We start from the raw sequence: 15,558 nt of genomic DNA, 5'->3' as shown, positions 1-15,558 counted from the left end.
GCCGAACTAATCCTGGAGAAAATCTTGTCACCGCATCAAGTGGAGCTTGCTAGATGCCTGGCACTCCAAAGCAAACACAGGGCCGTGCTGTAGCATGAAGCACACGGCACCACCTGCTACAGAATAAACAGCAATAGCAGTCAAAGGCACCATACAGTGTGCTGTGTAGTCTGCTAACTTCCCTCACTGCAACAATAACATCCTCTTTATGTCACTGTGTGCGTGTGTGTGTGTGTGTGTGTGTGTGTGTGTGTGTGTGTGTGTGTGCACTAAAGATGAAAGCTCAAACCATTATCTCTGCAGGCATATAGGGTTTCAGACTTCCTCACAGGACGGATTCGGTTATTATGCAGTGAATGCCTGGTGGGTCAACGACTGGTGCCATTATTTGTTGGCTGCTGTTGACGATTCACACACAAAGGGGGAGCAGACACAGTATTGTGATGCTTCTCATTCTAAGACTCACAAAGCAGAACACAGAGAACCGCAGGCTACCAGTTCCAGGCCACATACGGGCCGGATACGGGCCAACTCTGAGCCAGATCCGCTCGAGAATCCCTTCCAGGAAAGTTTCCTCTTGAGAGCGCCCTCGCTTGCACTGAGGAAGAGTGAACGAGCGAGCGAGCGAGCGAGGAAGAGTACGGTACGCCTTGGCACAGAGACTCCCCTTCAGAGTCTTGAGCCGTGTTATACCTGTCTTGTTACGGAGGCCCTCGCTCTCGCCTGCTAAGCCTGATGTCTCCTGGGCTTCTATTACAGGCTCCTACAGATGCTGCATGCTCTTTGACGGTAATTTCTGCTATAGGCCTCCACGCTCCACTCCTGTGCTGACATTCCTGCTACAAACTGCTGCGCTGTGGGATCTCCTTGTGTCATGCCTGACGTCCCCCAAAGTAAAACTTCCCCCTGAAGTTTAGTTCGACATTAAAAAACTCTTGGAGGAAACTTGCTCCTGCTGACAAACACGAGAACTCAAGGCAAGCTTGCTACATCATGATAAATGCCATCTTAAAAGGTACAGTCCGTGATTTTAGGGAAAAGTTGCTGATATATGAGCTCAACCAAGCCAGTCAAATGATACCCCTCCATTCCGTGCTCATGAAGCATTGTGTTGATTTGCTGGAATTGTTTTATGGCTCGGTTCTAGCCACAATGTTTGTTTTCCATTTACCGAGCCAGGACTGTGTACGAATGCTGAAATATTCTTGAGCGCACACACTGAACAAACCGCTAGTGGACCGCAAGGAGCAATTCAGCAATTTTCTGAATTTGATAAAACTGTATTGGATTAAAATCATGAACCCTAACATTTACAATTAGTTGGCAACCTTGAGGTATTTTGCCACTTCTCCATGCAGAAAAACCAGTCACATCAGACACCTCACAGTCCCCTCCCCACCCCCACCCCCACACTGCACTACCTCACCTTGTCATAGAGGTTGCCAGGGTTACGCTTGTCGTCCTCGTCGCTGCTGTCATCGGCGGGTGGGCTCTCACGCTTCATGTCATCGCCCAGGTAACGCTCGAAGACGCTGGAGAAGGCGATGGCCGACAGCATGCACACTACCGGCGTGAGCGTCAGCATCAGACGCACCATCACACCCGCAAAGTAGACAGCACTGATGGCGTACAGAGCCACTAGAGGAACCACACACACACACACACACACACACAAACACGACAGCAATGAAGCACACACAGACAGCAATGAGGTACGCACACACACACACACACACACACGACAGCAATGAGGCACACACACACACACGACAGCAATGACGCACGCACACACACACACACACACACACACACACACACACGACAGCAATGACGCACGCACACACACACACACACACACACACGCACACACACACACACACACACACACACACACACACACACACACACACACGACAGCAATGAGGCACACATACACACAAACACACACACACACACACACACACACATACAGAGAGAGAAACACATTTACTCAGTTGCGCTGCAAAGCCTTGAAATCTTCAGATGAATCAAATGAAGAACCCAACTGGGACATAAACTGCAGCAATTGTAGATTTAAGTGGCAAATCAAAAATTGTTTTTCAAATCAATCTGCCGCAAGGACACCTCAAGGACATTTAACATATGCTGTAATGCAATACATTGTCATGATGAAACTCCTTCCTCCTACACACCACACACCCCTGGCGTCACATCTATCCTAGCGGATAGCGGTAAAACACCCTCAGGGTACCATCATATAGAAACAGCTTCCATAAATCCAGACTGTGGATGCAGTCTATGGCCGAGCGGGGGGCCCTCTCTGACAGCACGGGGGCCTTACCGAAGACGCGCTCGTCGTTGATGTTCTTTATGCAGAACCAGAGGCCCGCGGGGAACGTGCACACCAGGATGTGCAGGTCGAAGAAGAACGACACCCAGGTGGTGGGCTGGTGCTCCGACACAGAGGCGATGATGGGGATGTGGATCTTGGCGTAGCTGCAGGGGCGGGGAGATGACAGATCAGTGACGCAGCGAGAGGACGACTACAGACACCACTTGACAACAACAAGCGTTCTTAGGTACGATGCACTTTATATTTAATTAAATGATAGACAAAAGGTAGTTTGTATTGTAGCATATGCTGTTAAAAGATAACATTTGTGGTTAAGGTTAAGGGGTAAGCCTACAATTATTACTATGTACTTGTATATGACTGGTCGTATGAAACTACACTGTGAATAGCCTGGATGGCCAGTGGGAACAACAGATACACTTATCTCCCCTTCTTACCACCACACACCATCAACGTCAATTTGAGGATACTACACAAACTTGCCACCCACAAAACCCTGCTTAATGTTGCTTTAATATAAAGACAGACTGAATGTCATGGCAGTGATGTTCAACTCAGCTCTGCTCATCTTCACCCTCCCCTTATGCTTCAGTGTGGAGTTATAGCACAGATAGACAGCTGGCATTGAACACAGCAGCCGGTGAGCAGGGGAAGGGGAAGGGAGGGGAGTGGAGGTAAGGGAAGGGGACAGGGGGATAAGCCAGAGCATCTCAATGCAGCCCTCCAGGCACTGTGATCAGCGGTGGACGTGTGTGTGATGAGACACCGGAGACACTGAAGGATGCTGATTGCTGACGTGTGGATGCTCACCCAGTGTCCCATAGAGAGTAGAAACGACCGCTCCATGGCGCAATGCAACCTACACACACACACACACACACACACACACACACAGACACACACAGACACACACAGACACACACACACACACACACACACACACACACACACAGAGACACACAGAAAAACAAGCGAGTAGTCATAAGATTGATTGTACAATAATATAAAACATGTGAGTGGTTCACCTGCAGTGCGGCTCCCCATCAGCGACACACAGAAACATGAGCAGGACCGGATGCAATTACATTTAAGCCACTGGAGAGGGAACATGAAGAGGAAGGGTGCGCAGGAGGAAGAGGGAAAAGGGCCAAGAGGGACTGGGAATGGAAAAAGCAGAGAGAAAGAGAGAGAGAGAGGGAGAGAGGGGGGGAGAGGGAGAGAGCGAGGGAGAGTAGAGAAAAAGAAGGAGAGCAAGAAAGGAAGAGGCGAGAGGGCATTCATATGAATGTGCAGAAGGGAAGGAAGGATGAAGAGGTTGAAGAAAGCATGCCGTTGGTGGAATGTTTAAGACAGAAACTCGCAGCCTTTCAACTGCACATGCCCATGATGCTCAGGGAATGGAACCTGGGTCAGCTGCTCAAAAGGCAGCACTGCTTGGGAGTTGAGCCCGAGGGAGCTGAGAAGGCAGCGGAAATGACCGGAATAACAATAACACTTAAGAAGAACAATAGCACTGCATAGCAGAGGGATAATACAAGAAGCTAGTCAAAAAGGTCTCCCTAGACCCCTAAAGTCATCGGCTCTGTAAGGCACCTCGCTCTTGCAGTAAATAAAAAGTCATTACAAGCAGCTGATATCAGGGGAGAGGGGCAGAGATAGAGACACGCGGTGAGATACACAGACGCGGTGATTCCGGTACATCACACTCCAAGGTTACTTCTGGTTAGGGCAAAACAGACTGCACATGAACACACTGCACACTGATGGCTACGCACATCCCATAATGACCACATTCATTTGCACTGTCTCTCATTACACAGAGAGCAGCAACACAATTATGGTCTCTAATACAAACAGCGCATGGCTCATCAGGAAGAAGAGTGGGGAATGGAATGCGCAAATGTATGTGGGAGGAAGAGTATTTTTCTCAATCAGTTTCAGTGGCAGGGAAGGGCAGGAATGACAATATCACAGAGTGTGGTCCAAACACCTGTAAGACAGTTTGCATTTCTGAGCCATGGGTTTCTTCCCAATGGATTCTTTGTCTTTTAGAACGAAATCAAAATGATTCCAAGGGTTGACTGTTGTCAGTACAAGCGAATGAACCTCGCTGTTAAAAACTTCATTCAAGTGAGACATGCCGATACGTCTCAACATGAGCAAAGGCATTTTGGGAGAGAATGGTGAGATGACAAGCTCTCTCCTGTGTCTCCTGTGCCAGGTTGTTCAGGTAAGACACTATGCAGGAGCGCTCAGGTGAGACTCACCTATGCACGAGCCGAGTGCTCGGCAGTGCTGTTACCCTAGAAACCGAGGCTTTGAGGCTTGTGTCAAAGCCCTGAGGCACTTCCCTTCCCTTGAATTATTTTGGCGTCATTTAACCGCTGCATCAAGAAAAGATTCAAAATTTGGCACAACGCTGTGATTATTTCTCTCGAATGCACGGGTTGTCGTCCGTGTTTGAAGTAGCTGGATATTTTGAGTTGCAATTTTGTGATAAAAGCATATTGACTGAGATGGAGCCAGCAATGTGGAGAGAACTCTGATTTGATTTATCCAGCTTGTAGGCTATGATTTCCATGAAATAGAAAATAAGCCTAATTAATATGTTGTTATTTCATGTTGTCACGGATCATTTTGCAACATGTTTTCCACTCTCTGCATTTTTAAGAACCTTCAACATAAAAAAATGGATAAACTCTCACAGATATTATTATATTATATTATATAGGCTATAGACAGGCATTATGGCATTCACCATAAATAACTAATACAAAAATAATCATAATAACTATTTCTTTATTTGACATAACTTCATGTGTATGCATGTTAATGCATCAGGCCTTTGCTAACCCATAGGCTACCGCACATCTTGGCGCTGTCACTGTGAGACCGAGACATTTTCTTGTAACGTATTTCCATTGACCAGCAGGTGTCCCTAGAGAGCATTCGAAGTCTCGAGAAATTAACAACTTTTCAACACAATTGGCTGGAATGCTTCAAAGCGTCACGAAGCTTGTCATCATTAGCGCTCGGTAAGACACTCACCTATGCAGGACAGGTAGATGACTGTGAGGAACACCACCAGGCCAGCCGAGCCCACGCCCATGTAGAAGAGGGCCTGCCTCTCCTGCCTCGTCAGACGGTCGCGGAGATACTGCAGTAAGGCGTAGGCCTGCAGCAGCACAAACACACCTGCAAACACACAGGGAATATCAGGCAGCCCCAGATACACCAACACACACAAACTACTAAATTCATACCCACATACACACAGAAAGAGCAGGTTCATACAGCCACATACACACAAACTCTCTCCAACACACAAACTCTCTCTAACACACACACACACACACACACACACACACACACACACACACACACACACACACACACACACACACACACACACACACACACACACACACACACTCACACTCACACACAAAACACACACACACACACACACACACACACACACACAAACACAACAGGGGCGTAACTATAGGCAGTGCAGACAGTGTGGCCCTCTAGCAGACGAATGTGCCCCAGTGTGACGGGAGAGGGTTACTTCGGTACGGCAATCAGTGTTATTGAATCAAGAATGTGTGTAATACTGAATAATCACTAGCATGAATGAAACCAATTCTATTTAGTTCTAATGTTGTGTTTGCAATATGGTTTCACTTGTTGTGGTTGATTGGCCTGACTGAAGTTAATAAGGCTTTTTGTAAACATTTGATTTCGATCCATTTTGATTTAAACCTTTCTAAAGATGCAAGTAATGTCTTTATGACAGTAAAGTATTTTAACACTTGTAACAATAATATATTATTTTCTAGTTTTTAAACCTTCTTTTAATGACCACTCGGTTTTAGTCAAAATAATAACAACACATAATATTTTAACATATATACAACTAGTGCGAATCAAAATCAATATTTTTGTGTATTTAACCATGTCTTTAAGAATTAACAACACGCATTTAAAATATGCATGATACATACAGTACATCATAAGATCTGTGAAAATTGCACACCAATTCATATCAACACCTAACTGAGTGCATTAAATGTGACAACTTTTATTTTCCATTTATTTTCACTCATAAAAAAGTATCAGTCTTGGTCATTCATTTTAACGGCCCATTCATTTGTCACCGGACACTCAGAACAAATGTAATAACGTAAAAAAAAAAAACATTATGACTCTTGCTAGAATTTAATTAATCCATTCAAGTAGGTAGGGGGAAGGATTTTATGAATCCTCGTGAGTTTAAGATGAAACGGAAGATTTTTATTAAAAACGAATTTCTCACCGGAACACAACACTTCTTAACGACGGCTCTAACAAACAGGCTAAGGAAACCTGACATAGTGGAAGACGTGACGTGACGTTAGTTACCCTTTCGTTGTCAGGTTGCCTAACAACAAACATCTTCCAATCATTAGTAAGTGTGGGGCAGGGTGTTCTTCCAAACATACAAACTTGCAGATTCACTAAATCCCACATGTGGAAGAATTATTGTTTAGAACAGAGAAGAATGTAAATCTACAGAGGTTTAATGTATACACATATATACCCACAGGTCCCACTGAGGCCCATCATAAGTAGCACACACACACACAGAAAGAGCAGATTTATATAGCCATAGACACACACACACACACACACACACACACACAGACACACACACACACACACACACACAGCTTAACTACGGCCTGAATAGAGACATGAGATATGGTAGCAGTTTCTACCATAACTAAAAGCTCTAGAATTACCGTTGATAAAATCTCTTATCGGCCGCCTTCAAAATGCATAGACACTAAATACGCCTTCAGCTTATTCCTCACAGGTTTACACTGCGCTTCTTTCATGTGTTCAAGTGTGGGAAACAAACACACACACTCGCGTGCGCACACACACACATGCATGCATACACACAGAGAAAGGTACACACATACCTGCGCACACACAAACATTCAAATGCACAGATTCAAAAACAAACACGCATACATGCATCCACCCACCCACCCACCGACTCACACACACACACACACACACACACACACACACACACACACACACACACACACACACACAAAACTTGTCTCTTTATGTTGACAAAGAGCCCAGATGCTGAGGGAAGCTGCTCTGGAAACTTCAATGGAAACACTCCTGACTCAAAGAGAAAGCAAGCGAGAGAGAGAGTGAGAGAGAGACAGAGAGAGAGAGAGAGAGAGTGAGAGAGAGACAGAGAAAGACATATGGAGAGAGAGAGAGAGAGAGATGAGAGAGAGAAAAAAGGAAGAGGAAGGTGAGAGTATATCCCCCATGCACACACACACACACACACTACAGACAGACACACATGCTCACTGACACTGCATACCACACACACACTCTGTTTCACACACACACACACACTTCTACACAATTGAGTACAGCTGAATGGTGGCAGGTGTTCTCTCCAATGTCCATTAATCGGCTTAGAGCAGGTTGTTGAGAAAGAGAGACTCCTGCCTCCAACACATTTTCATTTGCCATTACATACATACTGTACTGTTTTCTACAGGCAGTCTGTCTGGACAGAGGATTAGGCCTTAAAACAGGATTAATTTTGACTCTCGAAAGAGACTGTTCCACACGCACACCGTAGTGCCGTGTTTAACCGGTGTTCGAGTTACCCCTCGAGTACTACCAGCACCGTCTCACTGATGAAAAATGTTTAGACGCTGAAAAAGGGATTTAAGGCGGTTTTATACAGATAAAGCCAACAGTGGAGGAAACAAACGGAACACCAGGAGAGAGTTTAGGGAGCTCAGTAACAGATGCAGATGGGCCTGGAAAAGCTGCGTCTGAAAGTCAACCTTTTAGTGTACACCGCTCTGCCTTCGACACTGCAGCAACCCTAAACTGGTGATATGAGACAGGTTAGCATTCTTAGTTTGTGATGACAATCAGGCCACACAATGTTAGCTTTTGTGTCTATTAGCCTTGATACGGGTAAACAGATCTTTTTTTAATTTATTTACCAAATGTCAGTCCCTGCCTAGTTTAGGAATTTGAGATTGCTTCTATTGAAAGCTACACGTGTTTTGCTCAAGCTAGAATTGGAGAAATAGAACTGTAGAGAACTAACAACATTTTATCTCATGTCAAGCAGGAGGAAGTAATGAAAGAAAATGAGAATCGATGTTGCATTTCCCTCGATAAGACACCATCACCTTTTAGCTAAATTAATTATTGGCATAAAATGCATAAATACATAGTTTCCAGTAATAAGTGCAGCCAAGTATGAAGTTATCTCTGAGTGACTATAGTGCATCAGTGATAATTATCAACAAAGTAGGACGCTGCGTACGTGAATATGCTGCATCTGACTGATCTGTAGTATTCTAGAGCTCTGGCTGAACAACCCACTGAAATGTGCAGTAATCATTTAATGCTATGATTAGGCATGCACACAAGGTGACTTTGATGGCAATCCAATGTGGACCCATATTCACAAATGCAAATACATGTCCTGTGAATCAACTGGCAACACCAAGATCATTAGGTTCCATTTCCAGAGACCACACACACAGGCAACTGCTGAACATGTCTATCTGTACTTTAAGTCACTCTGGATAAAAGCATCTGCTAAATAATGTGAATGTAAAAGACATTATAGACATACAGGATCTGAATCGGATATGGCCCGGATAGGTGCCACAGCTGGACCCAATCCATTCAGCACGCAGCTGTCATGACAGGACAAGAGTGGGCAGATAGACAGACAGAGAGGGAGAAAGACGGACAGATAGATAGACAGAGAAGAAGAAAGATGGATAGATAGATAGATAGACAGATAGATAGATAGACCACAGAGAAGGCCAGTGCCCACAGGGGTTGGCTGTCTGTGTACTTTAGGGACCAGCCATCACTTTGCGTATGCGTGTATGTGAGAGAGGGGGCGCTACCTGTCCCCTCCAGGCACCTTAGCAGAGCCGCACTTCATGAAGGGAGGGGTTGGGAGGGTGGGGCTTACCAGCTGCTGCCATGTGCTCGCTGGTTCTGATTGGCTGGAATCCAACGAAAGGGACCTGCATGGACAACACCAGTCCCACAATGTAGAAAGTGCTGTAAGCTGGGAGGGCAGAGAGAGATAGAAAGAGACAGACAGAGAGAGAGACAGACAGACAAAAAGAGACACAGAGTTAAAGACAAGGAGATAGACAGAGAGAGAGATGGAGAGAGAGAGAGACAGATAGACCAACAAATAGATAGCCAGATAGAGGGAGAGATGGAGGCAGAGAGATAGACAGAGAGACATGGATGATAAAAAAGACAAAACCGAAGCAGAGAAGGGAAGAAAAATTCTGGATTAGAGTGTGATCCCTCATTCAGCAGAGATGTGCTGTGTGCTGTGCTGTGTGTGTGCTGTGTTGTGTGTGTGTCCACAAGGGAATGGTTATGAGAGTACACAATGTGCTGGGCCGTGAGCTGACACCCCCATTGATTACACCCCCCCCCCCCCCTTCCCTCCAAAATCACATTCCCCAGTCTGATGGTGAGGATGGAGCTCCTCTGCAGAGAGAAGGGCGGCTCATAGCAGGGCACAGACAGGCAGAGAGGGCTGCAGATTAATTCATGAAGGAGGCCATTGTGCGTTTTTATCTGTATGTATTGGTGATAGACTGGAGGTGTGCGGTGTGTTTGTGTCTCTACATCTTGACCCGAGCCCAATGGGACCAGACAACAGCTTCCCATTCGGGTTGGGTCCTGGCCAATTCCTCTGTCTCGTCACAAAGGTCAGGCTGGGTTTGGTCCAAAAATGCAGAGAGGATATGTAAATGGCACAGGTCACTCTCTGCATTTGAACAGCGCTCCTCACTCTCCCTCAGTCTGTCTCACTACACATTAGCATTAGCACCACAAAGGGATTCATCTACACGTTTGGCAGTATGAACAAGTAGAATGCCCTCGCTGGATGTGCTGCATACAAACTTTGTGAGGTTAGGAGACCAATATAAATAGGCCGAATAAGGAAACTGGCACACGTGTGTGTGTACCGAGGTGGATGGAGGGAACTAGAAACGGGTAGTGTAGTGTGTTATAGCCTTTGTATGACTGGGTAGAAGAGCCCAAGCAGTTTCCACTTTAACCTTGCAGAATGTTAAGCAAGGAACTCATTCATATACTTCATTGTCACTCTGTCTGAGTGTGTGTGTGTGTGTGTGTGTGTGTGTGTGTGTTTCTGTTTGTGTGTGAGTGAGTTAGAGTGTGTGTTTGAGAGATAGAGACATTCTTAAGTACTTAAGAGAGTGCGATGACAGCACAGAGATGGAGGGACCAGCCCAAACTACTGTTCTTCCAACAGTTCAAGTTGTGTTCGTTTACATAATCAATCTTCACTTGACAGAAATTCCACAGTGTACTTCGTTCTACAAACTTTTGAAAAAAAGAGTGTGTGTGTGTGTGCGTCTGTGTGTGAGAGGAATATAGAGGGAGAGTGACTGAAAGAGATTACGTGATACATTTCTGCCAAGGTGTGAAGGGCTGCACCACACCTCAGTGATCTCCGTGACAACGCTCAGACAAGGGCGTTTCATGTGACGCTCCAGAGCCTGCCCAAGATGGCCGCCCTCTCCTGCACTACCTCCTAACGGCACAGCATGATGAAAAAGCTCTATTACAGGAGCCCCCATTCCCCTCCCTATCAGTATAAAGTGCAGAGAGGGGGCCTCGTGACACAGGAGTTATTCATGGGTGGGGTTTGGTGTCTTTTGTTGCTGGAAACATTAGGCAGGGATTGAGACTAATACGCCTGAGCGTTTTCTTTTTTCCATTTGGGGCGCTATTCATTTACAACAGGCTAAGGGGCAGAGTGAGTTACACACACACACTGGTGTAAAACGATGCTCCTCGCTTAGCGATCAATCTCCACCTGAACGGGAATAATGCCTCACCATCTCCGTGGGCGACCAGCCGTTCGTTTCCATAGTGATGTGCCAATGTTTTTGTGATGGGGAATGGATGTGACTGGGGTTAACATAAATGATGAGGAAGGATGAGTGACGATCATATTTAAAGCATGCGCGAGGTGTGTGTGTGTGTGTTTGTGTGTGTGTGGGTGTGTGTGTGAGTGTGTGTGTGTGTGTGTGTGTGTGTGTGTGTGTGTGTGTGTGTGTGTGTGTGGGTGTGTGTGTGTGAGAGAGAGAGTGTCTGTGTGTTTGACAGCTTGGCATGATAGTTTAAAAATAGCTTAAGTGACAGAAATATCTCTTTTAATACTATGGTTATCTGTGCATACATGTGTGTGTGTGTGTGTGTGTGAGAGTGTGTGAGTGTGTGTGTGTGTGTGTGTGTGTGTGTGTGTGTGTGTGTTGATCTATGGTGTATGTGCATCTCAGCCTGATACACGTGTGTGCATGGCAAATGATGATTTGTGGAGTCGGTGAATCAATAATAAATCATATTTCTCCTTGCCTGTGAGTCTGTGAGTGTGTGTTACACTGCAGATAATGAGTTGTTGGAGCTAAACAAGAACCATAAATCAGATTTGTGTGTGTGGGTATCTTGGTGTGTGTGTGTGTCTGTGTGTGAGTGTGACTGTCTGTGTGTGTGTGTGTGTGTGTGTGTGTGTGTGTGTGAGTGTGAGTGTGTGTGTGTGTGAGAGTGTGTGTGTGTGTGTGTGTGTGTGTATACTCACCGATGTAGACTCTTTTGCTAAAGCGTTGCATTAGAAGCAGCACAAACACGTGCAGTGGAATTAGATTGATGATAAAAACATAGCCTCCCCATGCTGACACCTGAAAAAAAAAAAACATACAGACACACACACACAGACACACAGACACACACACAGACACACACACACACACACACACACACACACACACACACACACACACACACACACACAAATAGAAAAGTGATTAATGATCCAAACAACTTCAGCCGATCATTACCCGTCACAAAGATCTGATAAACGACGCACATACAGTCTCCAACAACTGACAGCTAAACACACACACACACACACACACACACAAACACACACCTTTTAAATACTTTTCCCCCAATACACACACACACACACACACACACACACACACACACACACACACACACACACACACACACACACACACAAAAGCTCCATATAGCTTTACTCTACTGTCCATTGAAAAAGCTGAACAACCTCGTAGATACCCTTCACAAACTCACTACCTGATCAATGAGAGGGGGAGATAAAACACTAGCACCACAATTGGCCCATAAATTCATAACACACGCGCGCACACACACACACACACACACACACACACACACACACACACACACAACATACCTCGGGCAGGACAACTCAAACAAACTGCCTCTCTTCCCAAAGACAGAGACACACACACACACACACACACACACGGCAGATATATCTACAGTGGAAATACACAAATACAGAAGCGTCTTCCTGACAAAAAGCCTAAGACAAACACCCCGATCGATATCAGTGTGGATACCTACAACGCTGCCATCAATAAGCCCATAGTGGGAGCATAAAGGGGAGATAGATGGGCCCTTAACACCCCGGCCAACGTGAGCCTTGCATAAGAGGTGAGGCCCTCCATAAATCATACGCCTCTATTAAGTGCACGAGGCAGAGGCCAATTGCCATGAATCATAGGGAGAGGGAGAGGGAGAAGTGTGGGGGGGGGGGGGGGGAGTATGAGTGTGAGAATATGACAGAGAGAGAGAGAGAGAGAAAGAGAAAGAGAGAGAGAAAGAGAGAGCGAGAGTCAGAGTGAGTGAGTGAGTGAGTGAGTGAGTGAGAGAGAGAGAGAGGGGGGTGGGTGGGGGGAGGTGGAGGGGGGAGTGAGAGACAGATATACAATTCTGGTAGGAAGAAGAAAGAGATATAAAATTCTGGATGGAAGAAAAAACAAGAACAGTGACAAAACACAGACTCAACTGTGATCACAACCTACAAATGGAGGTCGGCAGGCATAAAAGAACATGGGGGCCTAAGGATATGCCAACTTGTGCACACTGTGTAAATGTGATAGAAAATGAGGAGCGTTTTCTTCTCGACTGCATGACATGTGCCTCAATACCAGAGGCCTTTTTTTTGCAAAATTCAAAACACATGTCCATGAATCTGAACATTTTAAATTTTAAATAAAAACCCATACTATTGGGAGAAGACACCAACTGCACAAGCTTAGCTGCAGGAGATGTGATGACCTGCCACAGCAGAAGAGAAGTCTGCAACTTATAACAGAAGTATGTATGTTTTGGTTATGGTTTTTCTACAGTGTTTATACGTGTATGTGCAAATGTTATACTCGTGATAATATGTGATAATTAGATTAACTTAGATAAATGCTAATTGTTTGATTGTTCTATTGCTGAAGTTGTCTTTTCTCTTTTCTTTATACTATTACACTCTACATAGTTTCAAACGTGTAGCTTTGGCAGTAATAAATTCATTCATTCAGGCCAATAAAGCATAATTTTCTTTCCCTTCATTTGCTTTGAGATAGCATAGATTTGGCCGATGTTAAACACCAACACATTACACACACATACACACACACACACACACACACACACACACACACACACACACACACACACACACACACACACACACACGCACACACGCACACACACACACACAGATAAGGCCATCATCCCCACATCCCCACATATAGTATATGCTCACAGTCAGAGCAGGCTGGATTAGGATCAGAAAGTTGAGGGGGCTTCATGCTTAATTGGTAGCATCAACATATTACCCCAGGGAAGAGGAAAACACAGAGAGGAAGGGGGGAGACAGAGAGAGAGAGAGAGAGAGAGAGAGAGGGGGAGAGAGGAAAATAAAGAAGATATAGAGAATGAGAGAATGCGAAGGCGAAGGCGAGCTAAAGAAAGGAATAGAGATATACTGAGGGGCACAGAGAATGAGAGGGAAGGAGAGAAAAGGGGGAGAAAGAGAGAGAGAGAGAAAGACAGAGAGTAAGAGGGAGAAAAAGAAAGATACAGAGAGTGAGAAAAAAGTGAAAGCCTTAGAGACAGAGGGAATGAGACAAAGCGAGGGAGAGAGAACTAACACCAAAGAGAGACATACTGAGAGAGGGAAGAAGAGAGAGGGAGATGGGAAGAGAGAGCAAGTCTTGGTTATTTCCTTCTAAAGTGGTAAAGAGCAATTATCCCTGTGTGGCCGGGTGTTTCTGGGTAAGAGAGAGCGTCAGGGTAATTAGCTGCTACCGAGGCCCAGCTGGGGGAAAACAGGAGATTAATCTGCAAACGCTCACTGTGTGTTGACACAGAGGGGAGTGTGTGTGCGTGTGTGTGTGTGTGTGTCTATCTCTCTGTGTGTGTGTCTGTGTGTGTGTGTGTCTGTCTGTGTGTGTGTCTGTCTCTGTGTGTGTGTATGCTTCCTGTATGAAAGTGATGAGGCGGAAGTGATCTGTGCCTATGTATGTGTGTGAACACAGAGGGGTTGTGTGTGTTGGAGTGTGAGTGTGTCTGTGTGTGTTTTATCTCTCTATAGTATGGGCATAATGAAAGGACCAAGATGAGAGTAAATGGGCATGATGAGGGGGGGTGGGGGGTGGGGGGCATTCCTTGGTGAATTAGTAGTGGAGTGTGTGTGTGTGTGTGTGTGTGTGTGTGTGTGTGTGTGTGTGTGTGTGTGTGTGTGTGTGTGTGTGTGTGTGTGTGTTTGTTTAAGAGAGTATGTTTCATGTGTCCACAGTATGCAAGCAACCAGATAAAGGAGAGGGATGCATGTGAAAGAAGAAGGTGGGTTTATGTGATATTTCTATGTGCACATCATCAGTGCATATGTGTGTGTTCAAGTGCACGTACACTTAACACCTTTTTTATATATAATGTGAATGTACACTTACATATAGGCCTGTGCATTTAAGCATATTTTTATGCATATACTGTTTTATACTTTATAGTTCTTTTGTATTCTTCATAATCGTTGCATACAGCAGATGGTAAACACGAGTTAGCCATCATGAGTCTGTAATAAATCTTATTGAGAGAGAAGCTGTGAAACAACTCATCCTCTTTGGGAGAGAACAAATGTGCCAATGTTACCATTACATCTGACACACAGACCAGAATTCTGTTGGTCTTCGCCATCTTTGGAGCTTCTCTCAAAACCAACACATAAATCTGTGTGTGTGTGTGTGTGTGTGTGTGTT

The 15,558-nt window shown here is 45.2% G+C and overlaps 1 protein-coding gene across 1 annotated transcript in view; it reads right to left on the bottom strand.

Moving 5' to 3' along the window:
- LOC105903670 (STT3 oligosaccharyltransferase complex catalytic subunit B) overlaps positions 1 to 15,558 on the bottom strand; it is a 93,737-nt gene that overhangs the window by 9,871 nt on the left and 68,308 nt on the right. Inside the window, exons 5-10 of the mRNA XM_012831449.3 lie at positions 12,051 to 12,150; positions 9,387 to 9,485; positions 5,402 to 5,548; positions 3,164 to 3,212; positions 2,342 to 2,496; positions 1,427 to 1,638 (exon numbers count right to left, since the gene is read on the bottom strand). Of these exons, the coding sequence (XP_012686903.1) occupies positions 1,427 to 1,638; positions 2,342 to 2,496; positions 3,164 to 3,212; positions 5,402 to 5,548; positions 9,387 to 9,485; positions 12,051 to 12,150 (762 nt within the window). The remainder of the gene's footprint in view (positions 1 to 1,426; positions 1,639 to 2,341; positions 2,497 to 3,163; positions 3,213 to 5,401; positions 5,549 to 9,386; positions 9,486 to 12,050; positions 12,151 to 15,558) is intronic.

Source organism: Clupea harengus, chromosome 19 (genome assembly GCF_900700415.2).
Source record: "Clupea harengus chromosome 19, Ch_v2.0.2, whole genome shotgun sequence".
In the NCBI taxonomy this organism is placed as follows: Eukaryota; Metazoa; Chordata; class Actinopteri; order Clupeiformes; family Clupeidae; genus Clupea; species Clupea harengus.
This window is presented reverse-complemented; position numbering and strand designations above follow the sequence as displayed.